The 23,575-nt window shown below is 52.0% G+C and overlaps 1 protein-coding gene across 1 annotated transcript; it reads left to right on the plus strand.

The window, feature by feature from the left end:
- Window positions 1-8,546: 8,546 nt before the first annotated feature.
- On the plus strand, window positions 8,547-21,272 carry EFNB1 (ephrin B1). Its single transcript, XM_080909924.1, has 5 exons — window positions 8,547-9,430; window positions 17,730-18,007; window positions 18,879-18,971; window positions 19,158-19,283; window positions 19,504-21,272. Exons 1-5 carry the CDS (start codon window positions 9,303-9,305, stop codon window positions 19,914-19,916), a joined length of 1,038 nt encoding a protein of 345 aa, XP_080766050.1. The 5' UTR covers window positions 8,547-9,302; the 3' UTR covers window positions 19,917-21,272.
- Window positions 21,273-23,575: the final 2,303 nt, after the last annotated feature.

The following is a 23,575-nucleotide window of genomic DNA, read 5'->3' on the forward strand; positions in this document are numbered from 1 at the left end:
TTTCATGGCAATCCAAGTGCATTCAAATGTGCTGATCGAAACACCACTGATTGATTGGTTGAGTGACTGTTTAATTTTTCTGCTGCAGAGAGTGGGACTCGGGGCCTTTAACATGGCAGGCAAACATTCTGTTGAAAAGCCACACCCTAGCCCTTGGGTTTGTACACTTTAAAGGAGCAGATTTTATGGCATACAGATTCTATCTCTGTGAAGTTGTCATAAAATAAGGAATAACCTGAAAAACAGTAACACAATAAAAGAAATGTAGACTCCAAAGACAAGTTTCAATAAAAATGAAAAGCAGGAATGCAATATAAATGGTGAGCAAATATTTGAAGAGGTCGAAGACAGCTAAGCAGGTTTAATCCTTCTACGGTATTTGCCACATAAATGCTTTTCATGGGTCATTCAACCTTTGTCATGACTATGAACGAGGATCTTGGCCTCTCACAATGAAGCCTGAGTGACAGCCCTGTCCAGTCCAGGACCCTTGGTGAGCTGTGTGTGTGTGTAGGGGGGGTGACATGTGCTCCTCACAATGCCCACCTGGACACCATTGACTCCAGGGTCGTGATTCCATCTGGGGAGTGGCTAAGTGTGCCAGGGAGGCTTGGTGACCTGAATGCCTTTGGGGCAAGCTGCTGGTTCTGCTTTTTAGGGAGGCTCTGGATATGCAGGACGGCAGCAGGTGAGCCTATCTCCTCTCATCAGCACCCGGAGGGCCAGTTTTCTGGGTGCCAGGCAAGTGCCACTGGTCTTAGTAATTACTGGGAAAGAGCCTGCCAGGCAGTGGTGGAAGATGAGTGGCAAATGGTGGCCTGTCCCTTTCAAGAGTGTGCCCACTATGCTCTTTTCCAGCAGTGAGTCATGGGAGGCCCTGGGGACCCTGCAGGGAGAGTCAACATTTTCTGTATTAATCAGTATGTCCCTCACCATATAAAGAAGAAAAGCGAGGAGAATCACAGTTACCAAGTCCTAGGCCTTAATGTCTGACTGTGGCCACATCAGTGAGGAGACAGGGAGAACAGTGGGGTGGGGGGGTGTTGCACCCCCCTATCCCTCACAGTTGGCTCAAGCCAAAAAGGGCATTTATCTTGCTCAGGTCAACTGAGCTCCCGAAGGGATCTTCATGGAGGGGTTCCTCAGGCTAGAGTGACCTACCTCAGCCTTCCTCCAGGGTCATCAGGTGGCACAGAGATAAGATTTCTCAAGCAAAGCCAGAGGAAAGTTCAGGGCCCTGGAGGGATGGCTCCGCAGTTAACAACACCTGCTGCTTTTGCAGGTGCTCTGGGTTTGGTTCCCAGCATCCACGTGAGGACTTGCAGCCATGCCTAATTCCAGTTCTAGGGAATTTAATCTCCTCCTCTGACCTCAGTGGGCACCAAGCACACAGGTGTTGCACAAAAATTCTTATAATCAAAGCACCTGCACCATGAGAGAAAGATTTTTCAAAAGTAAAGATCAGGTTGATGGGGGCCTCTTTTGTAAGGTACTTGCTGGCTTGAGAGTTAGCCAACAGTATAACATCAAAGACAGGAGTCATACAACTCTTTCTGTGTGTGTTTATTTCTGTCTGTCTCTGCTTCTGTCTCTCTGTCTCTCTGTCTCTCTTTGCCCCCCCCCCCCACCTCTTAGCACCTCATGTAGCTTAGACTAGCTACACTGTGTATCTGGGGGTGAAACTGAACCTCTGATTCTCCTGTTTTCGTGTATCCATGGCTGTAATTACCAGCATATATTACCAAATTTGGTTCTTTTTGTTGTATTAGGTTTCAGGACCCAAAACACGGCAGGCTTCTGAAGAAGGCCAGCAGTGTTTGTGAACTGGAATGACCCATGCTGATCCTTAGGAGTTTCCAGCACACTTCTAAGGGGATCACTCTCCTTAGCCCTGGAGTCTTGACATTATCCTGGGTCTGCTGACTGCAGTCATCTTTAACTTGATCCACTGCTCATTTGACAGCATCTTGAGACTGAGCATCTAAGCTGAGATTTGTCTGCGTGCTAGTAACAAGATAGAGCAGAGATGTCTTGGGATGGGAGACAGGAGACATTATATGCAGCAAGCCACTATGTGTACTGCACCACACAACTTCACTGGGGTCCATGCCAGCTGTGTTGTTAGGAACTGAATTGTAGTCATCCTTGTATCCTCTTCAAGGACAAAGGACGCATCTGTCACATAGAAGACTGAGATGCCTGTAGCTAAGAGACAGGGACGCCTGTGTCAAACCTCAGCTTCTACTTCTCTTTGAGTAGGGAATGATGTTCAAGTTGCTTAACCTCTGGGAGCCCTGACTTCCTTGTCTGTATATAAAATACATTTTTTGTGTGTGTGAGAGAGAATGTATACAAAGCACCTGGAGCATATTAGGTGCTCGGAAAAATTATAGCTTTCACTGTCAACACTACTGTCACTGCTATTAACAATCATCGAGTGCCTCCTGTATACCTGTCCTTTTACTTAGCCTTGGCTCAACAGATAAAGGAGAAACAGTCAGAGAATTCTGTTTTATGCTGGTATTTAATGGGATGTGCATAATTAGTTAGATACACATAAATGACCTGAGTTCAAATGGTAATTTCAGCCAGTACTGTGAGACAACACTAGCATGTCTTCTAAGAAGGCCACCCAGAAGTAAATGCTTAAGGATAGACTTGATAATATTTTCCATCTTGGGACTGACGGTATACAGAAAGGGGAGGGGTGTGCATTCCTTGCTTCTTTCAGACCCAGCCAGCACTGCAAATAGACAGACTTTTAACCCCTCCTGTTGTTGGATTATTGGGTGCTGGGTTGATGGCTGGGTCAGCCTAGAGAATGCAATTTCCAAACTGACCATTGGAGGGAGACAGAGTTTGAAGAATAGAGAAAGTACTAGAAAGGGGGAACTATTTCCTCTGGGACTCTCTCTTTGATTCTCTCATCTGCCCCAAATCCTCTTTTCCCACCTTTGAGACCCACCCCTTCCTTCTTTTGTCTTTTGAACCCTAATACCTCAGGAACTCCCCTTCTGGGCTTCCTAATCTTTCTACCTTCACACCTCTGTTTAGGACAAATCTCTGGAAGAAAGTTTACATGCCCTCGCTACAAGGCAGCATTTGTTCTGTGGTTTGCTTTGTGTCCTGAAGAAGGGATGTGAAAGACAAGCCAGGCCTGGGAAGTGAGAGTCAAAATGTTCTGTGGGGGGAAGATCCTAGGTGGCTTGTTAATCACCATGAGTCAGCATTTGAGCCTGACCTCCTTAGGCAGTTTTGGGGAGGTAGAGGCCTGGCTGTGGGGGCTTAGTGGGGAGACTAAAGGTCTAAGAAGACATCGAGGTCTTATGGGAAGTAGATGGAGGTAGTAATGTGACATAAAGCCCACCTGGGCTAAGTTGTGAGCAGGGAGTGTCAGCCATGTTGTCCAGGTTGATTGAAGGATAGTGGGGGACGGGGTAGTGGGCCAGAGTGCCATTATCGGCCAGTAGTTCTCTGGAAAGGTTGATTCAGACCATTATCTATCCAAGGATGTCCCCGGCAACTCGTGACCTGTCTCCCACAGGGCTGAGGTTATCAGTGAAGAAAACCTAGAATCTGACCCTTTAGCCTGTTTACGTGAATGTGAGGCAAGAAATCAGTGCACAGGCTTCTGAGGGCTTAGATCTCCCAGACAGCTGCAACCCCTTGGAATGTCCCATTGCTTGCTCAATCTGGGTTGTTCCTCCACAGCAACTTCATTCTGTAAACACAGAGCCTGGTGTTTTCTCCGGTCTGGGCAAAGGTACTGTTTCTCCAGGCACCATTGCCCTCCCCTATCTAAGATAGGGAACCGTGCTGGGGTCAGTGATAAGTGGGGACAACTGCTGTTCCCTTCCCTTGAATTCCTGAGCCGGAGACAGTGATGAATGGTCTTGCTCCTCCTTGTACGTTCTCCAGGTAACCAGAGTGAGGGAGCAACAGGTGACCTGGTCCACAGTGCTCCAAGCTTCTCCCTGTACCTGGGCTACCTCTTGCTGAAACAGAGGGAAGCCAGGACAGAGGACCTTGTAGAGAAAGCTGAGATCTTCTCAGTAAAACACAAAATGATTGAGACACCAGGGGTGACACCTTAGAAAAGCCCAGGCTCCTGATGCAGGCCAGAACCTCATCCACCAGCAGGCTCCGGCTCTCCTCAGTATGCATTCTGTACGCCCTATCCAAGCTATTTTGAGTACAAGGTCAAGCCTTTGCCTGAATGTAGCCTACAGACTTATTGCAGGTACTAGGAATCCAGGATGGGATCAAAGGAGCACAGGGCAGTACAGAGACGGTGAAAGAGAGGGACTGGGCTTGGTGGAGCTCTTCTCATTCCAGATGCTATCAGCCTGACCAGAGCCGGGCTGTCACCTGACAGATCAAGGTGATCTCAGTGCAAACATCCATAAACCAGGCAGGCATGCAGCCGGAGCAGGGATAGGGAGGAGATAGGGGGAAAGAATGGTTGAACCTTTGGCCTTTGGGATCACCCCCACATTCCCTGGCCACTGTTGTGAAACACTCTTCTGCATAGAGCTCTGCAGTATAGCTCTAGGGTCCTGGACCGGATAGGGTAAGGGGGAAGAGTGGGGTAGGTCCCTCCGTCCTGTGCTCTCCCTGAGCCAGACCTAGAGATAGTAATTTGGAGAAAGCCACCACATCCACTAGAGGCAGGAAGTTAGCTTGGGCCCAACCTGGAGATCAGCTGCCCTCCTTAGGAAGCTAGGGAAGCACTCATGGGTGGGGCTGAGCTGCTTAACAAGAGATAGAGACCCTTTAAAACTAAAGATGGCAGAGCAGAGGACAGGATACAACCACACTGAACTCGAAGCCTCAGGCTTTTTATGTTTAAAGTCGAGCAATGCATAACGTCAGGGATGTTGCAAGCACTAAACAAAGGTGTAGCACCATACGAAAGCAGTCACCTGCTGTTTCTGGCTTGAGGGGGGGATAAAAGGGGGCTTTTCTTTGCTTGGAGGGAGTAGGAATGTACAAGTATAGGAGGGGCAGAAAGGGGGCACAGGATTGCCAGAGGTGACAGTTGAGAGATCAGAGGGTAGCCAGCTTTTCTGGGTTCACCCGTTGGCATGACATCAAAGGTCAGGATACTTGGTCCTTGACCCTTCCTTTGCTTTTCCAGGTGTTGCCTCTGGCTGGTCTTGGTAGCTCAGCAAAATACCACTCCTCAGCCCAGAACTTTGTGAGAGAACAGAGAGCTGTGATCAGAAAGTCAAGTTGTTTGTCCAGATGGCCTGACTTCTCTGCTTCCTGGCAGTGTGGCCTTGGGTGAATAGCATCACTGCTCTCTGTCGAGTATAAGGCAGACAGACAGAGGTCAGGGCATGATCCAAAGCCATGGAAAGAAGGTCTCCCATCTCCATAGGTATAGTGAGAACCCAAGGATTAGACTCTAGGTTCCAGAAGGCTAGAACCCACCTTGCAGGCAGGTACTCAGCAAAGAGGGCAGGAGGGACTGTATGATAATGTGGACACGAGTGTGAAGCTAGAGGGGACTGGAAAACATGTGTGGCATGCAAAGCGTGAACTGGTACAAATGCGTGTCACTAGGGTTGAGAGTGTCATCATGGGAGGCTCTGTGGCAGAGTAAGTTTCCATTCAGTAAGCCCTGTGGTAGGCCAGGTATGAAGTTGAGCCTTGGTGTACACATTTTCTCATTAAGTACTTCCAGGAAGATGTGAAGGAGGAATGACCCCCAGGCCCCAGAACAGTAACAGGCTCTTCAGGGGTGAGGTGATTTGCCCATGAGGATAGAGCTGAAAGCTAGCAGCGTCTCTTTCCTCCTAAGGGTATAGGCAGCTGGGCTGAGAAAGGCATAGTGTGTGTGTGTGTGTGTGTGTGTGTGTGTGTGTGTGTTGACACGATGACCTGGGAGTCTTAGGCTGTGACAGTCTGTGTTCTAGTAAGAGCTTGGGTAAAAGAATAATAGCATTCCTCACGGATCTTGCCTTCCTCCCAGGCTCCCCTAGAGAATTATTTTTCCCTCAGTGGGGGAACCTGGATCTCTACAACTGAGAACCTGCTAGGGTCAAGCAGGGGTGGGAACCTTTCAGCTTTGCCCTGATTAAAGCAGAGAGTGTGCATCTAGTCTAGGCATGCTCCTGAGGCCCCTGTAGCATGGGAAGGCTGAGGCAGACAGACAGTGGTGTGACCAGAGATGAGCAGTGTGTGAAACAAGTCTGGACCTAAGAGTTCTATCCTCATATTCCACTGTCCCTTCCCCTCTGCCCAGAATTAGATATTGGCACACTTCCATCTTCCTAGGTTTTCCAAGTCTGGTAGTTTCCATTTAGTGTGGGGCTTTCCTCTGGAGGGGCACAAGACACTTTGACCATGAAAAGGAAAAATGTGGGGCCAGTCTGGGCTTAGAACTAGTGATCCTGTCTGAGAAGAACTTTGCTCTACAGCCAAATGAATGACCCTTCCTAGGATGAGTGACCTTCTGAGACCTGTGAGTCAAGAGCGCTGGCCTGGCCATCCTGAAGGCCATGACTTTCCAGAAACCTCGAAGTTTGTAATTTACAATAAGCCAAGAGAGTGAGTTATACATGGAGCAGCTACAAGTGACTCCATCTGGATTGTACAGAGAATGGCCGCAGGGCTGGGGACAGAGACACCAGGACCAACCCCAGGGATAATCAGGATATGTCACTCCTACGCCTTGCTTTCCCTCTTAAGTAAAAACAGGGATAGCAGAACTGATTTCAAAGGTGAAAGAAAATCATCTACAATGGTCCTTGATGCCTTGTGGATACTTTGTAAGCTGCCGGCTGCTTTCTAGGATCACATTTGGAAGTCCTTTGGTGTGGGTCTCAGGTGGACTGCTGGTATGTGTTTCTATCTTTCTCATATCTCTCCCTGCTCTGCTTACATCCCAGCGCAGAGTCCAGTTGGGAAAACAAAGATCCTAGACCATGTACCCAGAGCCACTGAATGTTGCAAGGTTTCCAGCTCCAAAGGTAGGAGAAGTTCAGCTTCTTCCTCCTACTCTCCCCCACATAGATGCTCCCACTACAATGACAGAGATCCTAAGACTATGCAGTGAAAGACTCCGTAGCTTAATCTCCCTGGAGTAAGATAATGGACATGGAATTCATATCAATGGCAGAGCCCCTAAAGAATGGTGCTCAGACAATTATCTCTATATAGAAGCAAGAAGAAGGAACTGGAATTTGGTTCTTGGGAGAGACCTTGCCTAGTAAGTCTGAGTTCCCAAGTTAGAATCCTGATACATTAAAATGAGAAAGGAAAGTGGAGGCAGCCCAGGAGGAGAAAGATGAGGGGCATGTATAGGAAGCCTTTCGAATCTTTGCAGCTCCCAAACCCAGATCTCTCCCCCCGCCCAACTCTTTCCCACCTTTCTTACACCGTGTGCCAGCTCTTGCTAGTGTCCTGCCTGTCTCTGTGCGCTCTGAGTGCCAGACTTGCTTGTCAGGCTCGAGGTGGGAGGCCTCCGCTTATCCCGGGAGCCCGCAAGTCTATAGAAGGCCAGCAGGGGGAGACATTAGCACGTGGGTACGTCCACTGGGACCCGAGGAAGGCGAGTAGGTCAAACCGGGAGGGTCTGAGCTATGGGATTGAGCCAAATTATAAGCAAAGAGACAAGGAGGGGCGGAGAGAATGGACCAGTGCTGGGAGACAAAGACCCAGATGGTGAGGCCGAGGCCGGGAAAGGCTGGAGTCCGGAATCTCAGGGCCCAGATGCCTGCTTTGCTCTTTCAAAAGGCTTCTCTTCTGCTCCTGTCTCCCCTGTCCTGGGGCTTTCTGTCTATAGTTTGTGACCTCTTGTCCCTACTCTCTTACCCCAGGCCCTTTAGTGTGCCTTCAGACAGGACTGACTAAATCTGTGTGCCCGGAGTCGGGGGTGGAGGGTGCCAAAGGGCTCACTCTCAAAGATGATATTTTTAAGGCTTGGTTCACTAGATGCAAATAAATTCTTCCTCCCCTTTGGACACAATACTTTTTCTAAGTCTCCCCCACCTACAGCTATCACTCTTATGGTTAATACAAAGAAGGAGTACATTGGGACAGAAAGATGGCCCAACAGAGTGGGGATACTGGACTGGGAGTAGGCAGGCTAACAGAAGTGGGCACAGAGTGAGATTCTGGGGCTGGTACGTGAGTATGCGCATGTGGCATGTGTGTGTGTGTGTGTGTGTGTGTGTGTGTAAAAAGAACGCAAGAACAGTGCTTGGGAGGTACTTGGGACAGGGCTTGTCTGGTCTAGGTCAGTGGGCATAAAGGAGAGCAGGCCAGCAGCTTTTGGGAAGCGCCAACTTCCCAAGAACTCCTTGGGAACTAGACTAAGCGGGACACAACCAAAACCGCAAGAACCGCATATTCAGATTAGTGCCATCGAGAGAGCAACGTCCTTAAGAGCTCCCCGTAGCCCCACCCCTTCCTGCTCTGTGGGCGTGGTATGGGGCAAGGACCCCGTCACAGAGCTTTCTATTGGTTCGAAGGAGCAGGGTTGGCCTTGTACTCGCCTGAGCAGGAGAGTAGAAAGCTCAGCGGCAGCGAAGGGAGTCTATGCGCGCTGGACAGCAGTGGGGGGTGTGTGAGATTCGCACTGACTGCAGACACTCGAGCTCAATCGCCGGAGATTAAGGACTTGGCGACCGGGCTGCCGGGCTACCCGGCCGAGTCTTCAGAGGCGCAAGTTGATGGGACTGATTTGCTCAGCAGGGCCGTACTAGTCTTTTAAGTATACTGAGGAGGGCCGGTGCTAAAGTAGAAGCTGTCGTGGGACGCGCCGGCGCGGAGTCCCACCGTGGCCCGAAGGAACGGAGTCCGTGCTAGGGGGACCCAGTCCGGAGCCTGGGGACCGAGCTCGCATTGTTGGGAGACAACCCGCCTCTTCTTTCCAGAGGCGTCAATCCCAGGACGGTCGAGGCGTCGGGGCAACCACTGAGCGCTCTGCTGGGAGACCCGGTCCGGGAGAGGACTCGCAGTCTCAAACAGTCTGGGAGAGCCGAGCGGAATCCGGCGGGATCACTCGGGGGCGGCGAGCCCCCGTCGCGCCTCGTGCGGCGGAGAGGCCAGGGGAGAAAGTCCTCGGAGGCCGCAGCCCATGCGCGGGTTGGGGACGCCTGCCCAGTGAGTCCTTCTGGCCAGCCGGGCGCAGGAGAGCGACCCCGAGGCCGGCGGGAGGAGAGTGCTTCAAGGCCGGCGGCTGCGGAGGATGGGCGCCTGAGTGGCTCCGAGCGCTGCGCGGCACGGGCGGGCGAGGCGAGCTTTGCTGAGGAGGTGCTAGGGGATCCTGAAGTGCATCCTGCCCCCCCGGGAAAATGGCCCGGCCTGGGCAGCGTTGGCTCAGCAAGTGGCTTGTGGCTATGGTCGTGCTGACGCTGTGCCGGCTTGCCACGCCGTTGGCCAAGAACCTGGAGCCCGTGTCCTGGAGCTCTCTTAACCCTAAGTGAGTAACTTATCTACTCTGGTCCCTGGGGGTGGGAGGCACTTCTTCGGGGTGAGGTCGTGCACCCCCAAGTGCTTGGGGGGGGGTGTCCGTAGGAGGCCTATTTTATATCTGGCCATTTCTAGTGTTTTCCTTCGGGCAGTCGGGGAAGGGTGCCGAAGGGTGGGGTAGGGGCACTTAGCTGGGTTTCAACCCTTCGGTTCGGCCCTAGCCTCCTCAAGTCCCGATCGAGTCCGTTGGTCACACCAGGCATACAGAGTGTCTGGGCGCTCCAGAGCGCACCGGAGAGCTGGGTGGGGGCGAGGAAGCAGCCCACTCCAGGGCCTCTGGGAACGTGGTGGTTTTCGCTCACAGCCACTCCAGGGGTAAGATTGACCTGAGCAAGGAACGAGGCCAGAACACAGGTTCCTCATTTACTTAGGTATCAGGGCGGCTCGGGACCTAGCGCCCCGGGGTGAGTGGCAGCATCTGTATCCCTTCTCCAGCTTCTCCCATTTTCATTTGTCTTTCTTCCCTGACTGTTTGTCTCCCTGCCTTTCTCTTTGCCGTCTCTTCTTGCACCCCCCTCCATTTCTCTCTGCCGGGGAGGTAGAAAGGCGGGCACTGCTTCCAGGCTCACAAAGGCGGCGGGTGGAGAAGGGCGGAGTGGAAGGGGTTTGTTTGAGGAGGGGGTTCGATCCAGTGCCCGTCAGGGGTCCAATTGAGCCAGGCACCAGAGCTTCTTCTAGAGCCAGTTAGGGCTGAGAGTGGTAGTGGAGCCAGTGAAGGAGTGGGGTGCAGAACGTGTGATTCCTGTCCAGGCAGATCCTAGCACCCCCCCAACCACCCCCAGGACTAGAAAGCCATGCTTAGATTTTCTCTTATGGTTTGGGGGGCAGTGATATAAAGGAGATCCTTTTCTTTCTTCTCCTTCTTTCTAACTCTGCCCCCTCCCATCTCTAAACAACACACACCTTTCAGGGCGGTGGCTCAGTGGTTTCTGGGCTGTTGGTGGGGAGTAGCTTAGGCTGTTGTGACCTCTGGACCTTTTTCTCTTTTGGCATCCAGGACTCACTTTGGTACTCAGGGTCGTAATTGCTCTTCCCATTTTCTGGCAGTCCGGGTAGTGTGTGGACAACACAGTTAGTAGAAAACTGGAGCTGGGGGGTTGGGGGGAGCGCTTGACCTGTTCCTTCCATGTTCCCAGATTCCTGTTTCTGGAATTTCCTCCTGTCCACTCTTGTGGGCTGTCTGCTAACTTCCTAGGTTCTTACCTTCCTTAGCCCCTTGAGTCCCAGGGATGGTGTATCTCTCACCCCTAAAGTGGGAGAAGAGGGCCTCGTTTTCTCCTTGGGTTAAGGTAGGGTCCCATTACCCATCGGTGGCTAAAGTGAGGTCAGGGTAGAGGTTTCTGCCTCTGTACAAGGAAGGGGACTGACTGGCAGGGGTTTCTACTTTACTTGGAAGCCTGTTTGGTCACCATGCTTTAACTGCTGGGGTTCAAATTGTTCTGGGAACCCTCTAGGCTGTTAAGCCCATGGGAAGAGCTTGTGAAGTACCCAGTTCTTCGATGTAAGGGTGGAGGCTGGAAGTGCTCCTTAGCTAGGAGAATTGCAATCCCCCTAGGGTAGCCCATCCTAGGGACTCATGGGAGTGACCTAATTGCTCTCTTGGGTCGAGATACCACGCAACTCCACAGCTGGAGAAGAGCCCTCCTGCAGAGTTGAGGTTGCTGGGAGAAACCAGATCCCTGGGAGCGTCCCTCTTTATGTGTTCTCTGCCTTTAGAGCTCTAGAGCAGTTTATAAGCTTGAGAAGGCTGTGTCCCCTCTGCTCTCTGGCCAACCCACCTCAAGCTGAGGACTGGCATCCTGGGGATTTGGAGGGGACTGACTTTGGACTCTGTAGAACCTACCTAGATTCTATCCGGTAACTGAGCAGATTCTGGGGACAGTTTGGACTGATCCTGGTGCGCCCACCCCCCCCCCCCATTTCATCGATGCTCTGGGGTCTGGAATGCAGTCTATGTCTGTGTTTGTTGGCACTGGGTGCAGGGCAGGAGAAGGGGACTGAGGCACTGCCCTCGGCTCTGGGGGCTGCCTTGCCACCGCGCCCAACCCCCAGGCTGCCCCAGCGTTTCTAATAACTACTGGCTGTCTCTGCTTCCTTGTGTCCTGCCTGAGTATTCCCTCTCAGGCCGACATTGTTGCCTGCTCACACCCTGTGAGAGTGGAGCTCACCTCCCTCTCCAGCCAGGCTCGCCTGCTCTCCCTCTTTCTCACACTCCCTCTCACTCTTAGTCACTCTCAGCCTCTTTTTCTCAAGTCCTTTTGTTTCTCGCACATGCCCGTGCTCTCCCTGGCAGGCTCATTTTCTCTTATCCCTCCCCTCTTCCTCTCCTGGCTTTTGGTCCCCTCTCCTCAGCCTTGTCAGGAGCTGGCACCCCTCCCTCTAAAAATCTCCCAGTGCCTATAAACCCTGCTTAATTGCTTCCTCCTTGGGAAAAAAAATCAAAATAAAGAAGTGATGGGGTCTGCTTCTAGGTTCCAGGGCACATGCAGCCCCAGCTCTGGGGAGCTGGAAGGGCCAGCTTAAGAAGGCTGGTCTCATCTATCTCCTGAACTGCTGTTTCAGGGCTGTCCCAGTGGCAGTCCCTGGGTGATAGGAACTTCTGCTTCCTGGGCCCCTCTTGTCAGATTTGCCCCAAGAGTAGAGGGTGGGAAGATGGGTTTGGTCCTTCCGGGGTTTGGTGGAAATCAGAGCGAACATGTTTGGGGCCTGGGGAGGGGGCATGGGCTAAATGGTCCCAGGGCAGCCACCTCCCCCAGCTGCTTCCCCTCGGGAACTTGGGGCAGCCGGTAAGCCTCACACTTGAGTCCTCAGCCAAGTCCAGCTGCTGCACTTCAGTCTCAGTCCCATTCTGACCCTATACTGCTCCCCGCTCAGGTTCCCCCACCTCCAAGGAGTGGGAATGTGTTCCAGATCACATTACAAACCTTCCCTACAATGGGGGAGCGGGGCGGGGGGCTCAGTTTGGCACTCAGGACCCTTGACTCCATTCAGCTTGGGTGGGGCAGCTGCAGACCCCAACCCATGCTTGCCTGTCACAAGCTAAAGTGTTGGTCCCAGCCCCCTCACAGCTGCTCTAGCTCACAGTCCTGGGGAGGCCAGCCCAAGGGACTCCTCTCCAGAGTGGCTAGGGACCTGACTATTCTATTTTATCTCTAATTGGCCACAGGTGAGAACCTGGGAGCCCTAAAGGTTCCTGTTCTCTGACCCCACCCAGGGAAGCTAGGCAAGGGCCAGAAGAGCCTATGAAGGAGCTGAGGTGGGGACTGAGTTGGGGGTTCCCTTTCTTGTCTCGGGTTCTTGGGGCCCTCAGTTGCCTTACTAGTACATGGGGATGGTTAGGCCTTGGGTATTGCTTTCTGCATAACACTGTTTTCTGGGATTAGGGCTATGTATGGGGTCACTGGGCCAACAAGGAGACTGCTGGCTGTCATGGGAATACGAGGTACAGCAAGGGGGTTAGGTCACATGATTGTAAGGGCATCTGAAGTGGGGGCTGCTCAGTGGTGGCCTTCTGAAACTATGAAAAGTTCCTTCTCCCTAGTATGATTTGGTGGTGGTGGTTTGGGGTCAGAGTACCAGCAAACCAGAAGTATAAGCATTTTCAGCTTGCTCTTTCTAAATGATACTGTGGTTGACTTGCTAAGTAATAGGCAGGTAGTACCTTGCTACTTACAATGCATTCTCATATATGATCTCATTGGGTGCTCCCAACAGCCTTGGGAAGTAGGCATTGGCCCCATTTTCCAGAGAAGGAGGCATTTGCTCAGAAAGGGGAAATGTCTGAGGTCAGCCAGTGACTTGTTGAGTCGGGCAGAGGCAGAACTGTATTGTGTGCCATTCTTTCCGTACCGTCCTGCGGCAGGGAACAGGAATTCAGAGTGGGGTTTGAAGCAGACTTCTGCTGCCCCTGGGTTCTCTCACCTCCCAGGCGGGCCTGCATCTATCTGCTTTATGACTCAGGCCCTGCCTGTGTGGGGTAAGTAGTGTTCCAGCTTCTCCATTTAACTTTCCAAGGCTTCGTTCTGAGGGCACAGGTGACCTAGACTAACTCACTGACTGGCACTCTGCCCCTCCCAGCTCTGAGTAGCTCCTTTGCTTTCTCTCTGGGCCAGGAATGTCTTCCTCTTAAGAACTCCAGGGAAAACATGGCGGGGGTGGGGGTGGGGGGTGTGGTTAAGTCCCAGTAGACTAGCTCTGGTCAGGTGGGACAAAGAGGCGGGCATAGTTCATGTAGGTGGGGAGAGTGACTTCCTCTAGGACTCTTCTGGCTTGCCTGCCTCCGACAGAGCTGTGTGTGCCAGGGCCCAGCTGCTGTTCCTGCCCACCCACGCCTGGGCGGGCACTGCTGGGACACGCCAGGCCTGCTCCTGCTGCCTCGGGGGCTGGGTGGAGCTGGGGGAGTGAAAGAGGAGCCTTTAATTTCGGGGCTCCCCACCCTAGCTGGGATGAGAGCAGACTTGAGTTCTGGCTTGGGGTCTGTCCCTCACTAGTATTGCCATCGTGGGGTGAGAACAGGCCTGGTAGTGGTGGGGTCACCAAACCAAAATGTGGCTAGAGTCTTCTACCACATTTAGACTTGTATGGCTGGAAAGCAGCACCCCACCCCCAACCTCTCTGGTAGAGCCTGAGGAAAAGGTTGGAGGGAAGACTAATCATGATTAGCCTAGTAGGGCAAGCACAGCTTTCTAGGCAGAAGTGTCCCCTCTGTAAGGTCTTCTTCCTGTAGGGGACATACAGAAAGGTAGAGAGAAGCTCAGCTGGACTAAGGTGCAGGTGTAAGGGCTATTTAGTTTCTAGTCTTTTCTGGGCCTGGGAGAGTACTGTACCCAGACCCTGTGGGCTTTCCATAGTGGCATTTCTAATAAGAAAGTTTGAGGGGAACATAGGCTAGGGGAGAGGACAGGCCACAAGATTGGAACCAAAATAGTTCCAGCTGCCTTCCTAAAAGTCTTTTTACTCCCTGGGGTGGCTCCCTGGGGTCCCAGGGCTATCAGAGGCTAGGGAGGGAAGGCCTCAGGTTGCCATGGTGACCTGCTTTAGGCTTCCTGCAGGGCCATGTCAATCCCCTTATTTTCTAGAAAAGGGCTTTGTCTGGGGGTGGCCCTAGGCAGGAAAGCTTGGCTTGATGGTGGTTGGTGGTAGTTGGGGGGGGGGGGATAGTTCTTTCTGAAAGGTGGTAGTGCCTAAAGAGTTTAAGTTAGAGGCTTCCTCCTCTTCCTCTCCTCCCACTCAGAAGTTGGTGAGAACAGGGGAAGATAGGTGTATCACTAACACTGTGCCTGGCTTTGAGCTTCACTTTCACTAGCTATACACCCAACCCTAGTGTCCCTTGGACTTCCTCATATCACTTCTGAGGAAGTTTTCCTGAGTGAAAATTTTCCAGTTAGGGGAAGATGCTAAGAAAGCGTGGGATTGGGGTCAGGGATGCAGGCCTCATTAGACTCCTTTCCTTTCCACACTTTAGGAGAAGGTGAGTTTTCTTCTGCCGGCTGCTATGCAAATAAGCTAATGAATATTTATGAAGTCTGTTCACTGAGGTTGGAGACACTCTGAGGGGTGTTGGGGGCAATAGTCTTTTCTTCTCCCCCTTCCCCCTCCATACAGACATCTGTTTCCTCAATGTGTCTGGGTTCAAAGTAGAACCCCAAGTAGCTAAAAGCCCTGTTCAGTCCTGAGGCTCTGGAGTCTGGGTGGGTGGCAGTGGAAGACACATTTTTCTAGTGAGGAAGCTGGGGCCCGGTGGCTAGGAAGTGAACCAGTCTCCCATGTTCCTGTCATCTGTGTAGCTGCAGTCGCTGGTCGTGCGCACCCGTCTAAGTATCAGACACTGCTGAGGCTCTGTTAAAGCCTCAGGGATTTGGGAAACTTTCCTCAATGGGAATAGTTCTCTGATCACCCATTTCTTCATATTAAGGGCCTGGGCTTGGTCTCTAGGGTTCCTTTGAGCTCTGAAATGTTAAAAGTAGTCTGTTCTTGCTACCTGGGGAGGACCAGAGGAAAGTGGGGAAAATGCCCTGAGAATTACACAGCCTTTGGTAAAACTGTGGGCTTTGTATGGCAAAAGGGATGAGGGCATTTCATCTCAAATGTTTACTTGGGCCCCCGTGCCTTTTGCTTACTTTCTGTCTGCTGCAGAGCTGTAGAGTTAGAGTCCAAAGGACAGAGCAACCCTTTCTGGCTTTGACCCTCCTATATATCAAGATGGTACCTCTTAGTTTGGTGGAACATCACGTATCATGGAAGGAGGGCTGCTTTTTCTTTTTCTTTCTTTTTTTTTTTTTCATCTGCTTCAGCCATTTAGTCAGATTCCCTCTGCTGGGAAGATGTCAGGACAAGGGCATGTTTGACAGTGTGAAGGATTCTGCCTGGAGCGTTCAATATGCCTTCATTGCTTGTCCCCACTGTGTTTGGGGACTCAGCAAATTGAACTACATTGTGGTAGCCTGTGACCTGGGATTCTGCACCAACACACAGAATGGTGCTCTCCATTTTATTCTCCCTATGGATTACCTTTAGTCCTCCATTGTTCTTTCTGTTGGAGGGCCTGCCACCAAGTGGATGAAACCCATGCTGCTTGTCATTGCCTTTGAGGAATTTTCCTGTAGCCCTAGATCTCTTTTCCACCTCCTTTGATACTTTCTACTCTTTCCTGCAAAGGCTATATGAGTCATCAGCAAGCCTGGATTTTGTCTTACCCATTGCTGTCCACTGTTGCTATGCCCTGACATTTTTATCATTCACCTGGTATCCACCCTCATCCTGATCTTTGCATGAAGCCATTTCAGAGCATCATGGTATGATGAGCCATCTCTTCCCTCCTGATGCCTCTCATCCTGGCTGTAACCTACAGATAGCCTGGAGGTGTCTGGCTGAAGTGTGGGCTGTTTACTTTTTTGGACCAAACCAGACAATCGAGTCCATGACAGTCAAGTTGTATCTTCTCTTTCTGGATCTTGCCTAAGAAACCACAGAACTTAATGTTGGTATCTGATCGCCTGCCTCTTGGCAGACTATTTCAAAGAAGGATTCAATCTTATTGAGCACCTACTGTATTCTAGGTGCCCATCCCACCAAATCCTAGGGTTATGGGCACTAGTTTATAAGTGAAGAAACTCAAGTTCAGAAAGCTTGTCCCAGACTATGGAGTTAGTGGTTTCAACATGTGCCCTTTCTCCTTGCCTTCAGCTTCTGCTTGAACAAGCTGAGAAATGGCCAGTGGAGCTGCATTTCTTTACTCTGTTTTCCAAGTTAGACAGTGAAGCCCAGCTCAAGGCATTTAATCATCTCCTCTTGGGATCTGCAGTAGCTGCAGTGTAGGAACAAGAGGTTAGATCACAGCTACACGGGATTCCTGAGGGCCTGTCTTATACTGCTCTCTGCTATCCTTGGTGGGAGTGCCCTTTCTTTCCTTCCCTGAGTCGTCATAGAGGTGAAACACTACTCAAGTTTGGAGATTTAGGCTCTTGTACTGGGGGTGGGGATGGGTGCATCACCAGAATGGTACTGTAGAGCTGTCCCTAACCAGATATGGTGGCCATCAGATCCTGGCTCCATTGCTTGCTTCTATCTCCCCATCATGCCCAAGATTAGTAAGATGGGGCCAGGCTCCAGGCAGGTTGAGCTTCCCTAGCCTTTGGCTGGGAGCTGCGGGGGCGGTGGTTTAGACATGTGTGGGCTTGCTTGTTCTCTCTCTCTCTCTCTCTCTCTCTCTCTCTCTCTCTCTCTCTCTCTCTCTCTCCTGTGTGTGTGTGTGTGTGTGTGAGTGTGAGTTTGTGGTGAGTGTGTGTGTGTGTGTGTGTGTGTGTGTGTGTGTGTAGCAGTAGTAGTGGCCTTTGAGGGAATGTGAGTGTGTTGGGAAGTATGGGGAACAGGGCACCACCTCCAGGCAGCCTGGGCCTGACACATAGGTACGAGGCACCACCTCCAGGCAGCCTGGGCCTGACACATAGGTACCTGGCCCATTCGGCCACGTCAGCCCCCCTGCGGAAATGCCCCATTAGGACAAAGGGCTCCCCTAGCCAGGCATTGCCCCACCCTGCAAAGCACTGGCAGCCTTGCCTATGGGCCACCCCTTCCACACCCTACTGGCAGTGTGGTTCTCTCTCCCCACCCCCAGCCCAAGGATGGAGGAAGGGCAGAGGGTTGGTTTGATATTTCCACCCAGCCTGGTGTTCACTTTCGTATCACCTGGTTCTGAGATAGCCAGAGCTCCCAACCTTGACGTTGACCATTTTCTTTGTTCTGGGCAGGTTCCTAAGTGGGAAGGGCTTGGTGATCTACCCGAAGATTGGAGACAAGCTGGACATCATCTGCCCCCGAGCAGAAGCAGGGCGGCCCTACGAGTACTACAAGCTGTACCTGGTGCGGCCAGAGCAGGCAGCTGCTTGCAGCACTGTGCTTGATCCCAACGTACTGGTCACTTGCAACAAGCCACAGCAGGAAATCCGCTTTACCATCAAGTTCCAGGAGTTCAGCCCCAACTACATGGGCCTGGAATTCAAAAAGTATCATGATTACTACATTACATGTGAGTCCAGACCCACCCATCACTGGCCCTTACACTAGGCTTAGCTCTGCCTTCCTGCAGCCTCTTTGCCTATGGGTAGACAGCTTCCAGGTGATGCAGTGATACCACATGCAGGCATTACAGTGCTGCCTGATCTGATCCCAGCCTGACCTTAGAATTCTGTCCTCAACTTTCAGCACACGGCAGCTTGCCTCAGCTCCAGGGCATGGATGGGAAAGGCTTCCCATCCATGTGGTGGCTTTCTCTTCCTTTCTGGAGATTTGCAGAATTGGCTGGATCTTTTGAGATCAGCCAGCTTTACTTACTGCCTTGTTTTCCCACCTTGGGGCTGAGATGGGGTGGACCTAAGGCCCCAAGAAATGAATAGGGCTGAGGATATAGCTCAATAGTAGTGTGTGACTAACATCTGTGAGACCCTGGCTCACTCTTTAGCCACTACCCTCGTCCTCAAAGAAGTATGTGGGCACTTTGCCTCAGATCATACAAGGAGTTGGGGGGATAATATAGAGGCTTTAGTCTGGCTTGCCTCACACTTATGTAGGGCTCCTTCCAGTCTAGGACAAGGCTCTTCTAATGATACCAGGTCCATTTGTTTTGGTCCAAGCAGCATCTCCCAGTAAGGAGGTGCACCTTGGTGTTACCCCCAAGACCAAGGCCTGGCCAGAAGGAATGCCCTAAGCAGAGGTGCTCAGTATGAACCTGGCTGGCTTTATTTTTTCCTGTGGGGAGGGAGGTAGAAGAGCTCGGGGAAGGTAGGTAGGAGCTGTTTGTCATGCTCTACTCCTGGTCATTTTTCTGAGCTCTCTTGTTTCTGACAAAAAAAAGAAAAAGTAAATTGAAAACTCCAATTTCTGATTTATTTTTCCTACAGCAACGTCCAATGGTAGCTTGGAAGGGCTGGAGAACCGGGAGGGAGGTGTGTGCCGTACTCGCACCATGAAGATTGTTATGAAGGTTGGGCAAGGTGAGTGCCCACCCAGTAAGGCCTTTGGGACACCCATGTTGGCAGTTGCCTGGGGTATATGGGAAGTAGGGAAGTAGAAGGTTAGAGGGGCAGAGTGAATATTCAGGCCATCCTTCTCCACCTAAGGGAATTGAGGGCACCCATACTGGCAGTCCTCCCTCTGATCTGTCTCCTCTTGGTCCTCAGATCCAAATGCTGTGGCACCTGAGCAGTTGACTACCAGCCGGCCAAGCAAGGAGTCAGACAACACTGTCAAGACAGCCACACAGGCTCCTGGTCGGGGATCCCAGGGTGACTCTGATGGCAAGCATGGTAAGTGGATATCAGTATTCTGCAGAGGGCATTTCTCAGGCATCCTCTCCATCCTGTATTTGAAGAAGTACCTGCTTCCTGCCTCCTCCCGAGACATGCTGTATATCTCTGGTGAATGTGGTGGCAGCAGGAGCCCAGATAGTTCCTGGCATTGTTTGCTACTACTGTGTTGACTGCAATTGTCTCCTGACTGACCATTGACTCTGTTCCCTTTCTTCAGAGACTGTGAACCAGGAAGAGAAGAGTGGCCCAGGTGCAGGTGGTAGTGGCAGCGGGGACTCCGACAGCTTCTTTAACTCCAAGGTGGCATTGTTCGCAGCTGTAGGTGCTGGCTGTGTCATCTTCCTGCTCATCATCATCTTCTTGACAGTCCTACTACTCAAGCTTCGCAAGCGACATCGCAAGCATACACAGCAGCGGGCGGCTGCCCTCTCGCTCAGTACCCTAGCCAGCCCCAAAGGGGGTAGTGGTACAGCAGGCACTGAGCCCAGCGACATCATCATCCCCTTACGGACTACAGAGAACAACTACTGCCCCCACTATGAGAAGGTGAGTGGGGACTACGGGCATCCTGTCTACATCGTCCAGGAGATGCCACCTCAGAGCCCGGCGAACATCTACTACAAGGTCTGAAGGCCGAGCATGGCCTCAGGCTCCACAGGACACACGGCCTGGATCGGCCTCTCTTTTCTCCCCCACACCCCTCCCCTTGCCAGCTGTGCCCACCTTTGTATTTAGTTTTGTAGTTTCTTGGCTTTTATAATCCCCATTTTTTCCTGCCCCCTGGGCTTCGGAGGGGGGTGCTTGTGCCCCCAATCCCCATGCTCTTGTGCCTTCCCCCTCTGGCCAGGTCTCTGGGCTCTGTGGGGGTGCCCTTTCTTGGAGGGCAGGGTTGGACACTGACGGACTGCAGGCAGGGAGACAGCCCCCTGGCCCTGCCCCCTCCTCATCCCTTCACCCATCCCCAGGACTGCTCGTCCACTATCATCACTGTTTTTAATGCTTTTGTGTTGATTTTTTTTAGCTGTCAACTCATTTTCATCTGTTTTTTTTTTTTTTGAGAAAAATGGGAAAATGTACAAGGCAGCCCCTCCCCAGGCTTTCTGAGCTTGGCCTGACCCAGTATAAGAGGGCCTAGGGCAGGATGTGGCCACCCAGGAAACATAGGATGGTATTTCTTTTATAGACTCCTCAGTAGTTCAGGGGAGTTGGGGAGGGTAGGTCATGGCTATTTCTGCCCACCAGGGAGAGGAGAGCGCCACCCTCCTTTTCAGACCCTCATGATACAATGCTGTTTCTAGCAGCAGGGTAGTGACTACCACCCTTCCACCAAAAAAAAAAAAAATTCCCTTCCTTGTGGGATTCTTGGGCATCTCCTGCCTCCTTCACTCTCACGGTAATTAATGTCTTAATTGGCTGTTGCCTGGGGAACAGGAGAGCTGCTGCAGGCAGATGACCTCATGGGGGGTGGAGGGAGGTGAGGTGCCCAGGTGGCTATTTGCCCTGCAGAGCTGGGAGTTTCCCCCTACCACCCTGTTCTCTCCTTACCTTTGGCATCTTTGGTTCAAGGTAGAGATCTAACCGGGTGTAAGGCCAAGTGGCCTGCTCCTAACCTGGGTTCTGGTACAAGTAAGCACACACACCCCCCACTCACTCAATATGGCTCCCACTGCCCCCCACCCCACCCCTAGTTTCGAGCTGGGGCCTGGAAAGAGGAAGAGGCTGCTTGGGGCTGGGCCAGCCTGCAGTGCACTTTGACCCCAGCTCCTTGCCAACACGGCTGCTACCAGACTGCCACTCGACTGCGCCTTGCAGGCCCTCCCAGGGCTGCCATGGAGGGAGCTGGGCCTTCCACCACCCACCTCCACACTGCCTCCTGGACAGCTGCCCACCCCAGTGCCAGGTGGGAGAGGGAGCACCACAGCCAGCCCCTTCCAGGTGGCAGTCGGAAGGGATTTTTGTTTTTGATTCTGTTGCCATTTGTGTAAATACTAGTCTTTTTTGGAAGAAATAATGTAAAGATGTTTTGTATAAACTCTGAATTATTTTCTTGTTGCTTTTTTCTTAGAAAAAATGAGAACTAAAAAAAAAAATTAACCACATGGAGAAATGAGTGTAAACTAGTGTCATGATGTTGGTGAATGAAGTGTGATAGTGTGTGTGTCTGTATGTGTGTGCCTGCCCTTGTGTGTGACAGAATTCCTTTGCCAAACCGGAGATGATCAGGGCCGTGGCTGTCCTGTGAAACAAGCTGTTTAAAGTACCCGTGTCCTTCTTGCCACTTTGAACCTCTTAAGCTGCCCTGGAGCCTGAGCCCATCTCCCCCATCTGTCCTGTCACCTCTGTGGCACAGACCATAGGCCTCTGTCCTGGCTAGCACCAGGCTCAGCCAGAAAAGGTTGATGGAGAAGGGGTGTTCCCTTGGGGAACCTGGGTGTGTCTCCAGGTACTGCCACCACCTGGTTGGGACTAAATGTGGAACCTGATGGCAGGCCCAGTCCTGTCCTGCCCCAAGATGTCTGGAGCTGGAGAGAATCAACGTCCAAGGAGTGCCCACTGGGCCCTAGGGTGACTTCATACTGCCCATTTGGCCTCTCAGCCAAAACAATCTTCCTTTTCCTGTCTTCACAATGGGGCCACAGCAGAGGTGCCACCATAGCATACTTGGTGGCTTCTGGCTGGCAGAGGAGGCCCTGAAGCTAGAACAACGAAGAGTTCCCCGGGCTCCCTTCCACAGTCCAATGAGTAATCAACTTGTTCACGTCAGGAAGTGGGTTGAGGGTCCTAAACAGGGTTTGCTTTCCAGCCTTGGACAAGAGGTACAGACGGGAAGGGCCCAGAGCAGCCTGTGAGCCTTTCAAGGGACAGCCTCTGGCAATGGCTAAGACAGATATCAGGGAGGAGGACAAATCAGATCCTACCAGCTAAAATGGGTAAGGACATGATAGAGGGAAGGAGGAGGAAGGAAGGGGGCGTGAGGAAGGAATCCAGTGCAGGAAGCCCACTGGTGCTGGCAGGGAGCAGGCCCAGCTCTCAGGGTAGTGGGGCGCGCATAGCGCACAGAGAAGGAAGAGGGAGGAGTGCCTGGAGACTGTGGGACTTGCCAGGGGAGGGGAAAGAGGCTGGTCTAGAATAGGGCTGGGCCAGCCTGGGGTGCTGCTGGAGCCAGCTGGGGCAGAGTCTGTTTATTTGGTTTCTCATTAACCAAAGGAAGTGCTTGGATCAGATCAGGCCTCTGCTATTTGACTGCTTGCCCAGAGTGGGGCCCAACCTGAGCTGGGGGTCTCTGACCAGGGCTAGCTCTGGACAGATTATTGTCTCTGACCTCAAGTTGGGTGAGCCTTACCTAGATCTCCCCAACAGAGTCCCTTCAGCAGTCCCCTAATCTGGCCAAGGTTGTCAATTGCCTTTGCCTTAGTGGTGATGGGGTGAGGGAGGGGATCCCGGAAGTAAGATGTGGTTATAAAGAAGAATTAGAAGACCAAGGAAAGTCTGGGCAGTCTACCCAATCCCAGAAAGCTTCTGGCAAGCTGCTTCCTGGCGTGACTGCTGTGGCTGGTACTCCTGGGGATACCTTATAGTGTGCAGTGTCCTTCACCAAAAACCTAACTGCACTTTTATCAAGTATGTAACAAGGCCCATCTCTCTGAGCTGCAGAAGATGCTCTGTGAAGATGGCAGGTAGGGAAATCACTTGCCTCATATTTGATGGTGGGAACTGAAAGCCTGAACAGCATAACTTACCCAAAACTTCACACCAGGTGAAGAGGGTCGTGGGGACTCTAATAAGCAGTTCTCTGACAGTGAAGCAGGTGACTCCCCACTCCTCACTTCCCCATTTGCCTCTTCCTTGACAGCCCTGAGGAACATGAGTCCTTCTTACCCAGTTCCCTTTCCCTCCTGGCTGGGTCAGGGAAAGGCCAGGCTTAGCTCCGGGGAGACAGAAAGGGTAGAGCTCCAAAGCAGCCCCACCCTCCACTCTCCTTCCTGTCCCAGCTGGGCCCAAGCTCCTAGTGAGTCAGGGATAGAGGATGCTTCCCAGGTGAGGGTGAGGCTGCGGCTGCCTGGCTTCCTCTGCAAGCAGAACCCGGTTGACCTAGGAAATCAAACTGAGCAGGTGCAACCCAGGCCTGGGTTCCTCTGAAAGGGACAGGCAGGTTTTGTAGAATTTGAAGCCAAAGCTCCTTTGAGCTTGTTGAGACGCAGTCAATTTGAAGAGGCCAGGATGCATTTCCAATGTTTGTGGGATGCGGCTGGCTTGGGACCTTCTAAGCAGGAGCATAAAAATGGGTT

This window comes from Micromys minutus, assembly GCF_963924665.1.
Source record: "Micromys minutus genome assembly, chromosome: X".
Classification (NCBI taxonomy): Eukaryota; Metazoa; Chordata; class Mammalia; order Rodentia; family Muridae; genus Micromys; species Micromys minutus.

What these genes read in the sequence shown, in the direction of transcription:
- EFNB1 (XM_080909924.1), top strand. Translation starts at nt 9,303, where the DNA reads ATGGCCCGGCCTGGGCAGCGTTGGCTCAGCAAGTGGCTTGTGGCTATG. An exon ending in TCATGATTACTACATTACAT is followed by an intron (nt 18,008 to 18,878) that starts GTGAGTCCAGAC and finishes TTTTTCCTACAG; the next exon opens with CAACGTCCAATGGTAGCTTG. An exon ending in TGACTCTGATGGCAAGCATG is followed by an intron (nt 19,284 to 19,503) that starts GTAAGTGGATAT and finishes CCCTTTCTTCAG; the next exon opens with AGACTGTGAACCAGGAAGAG.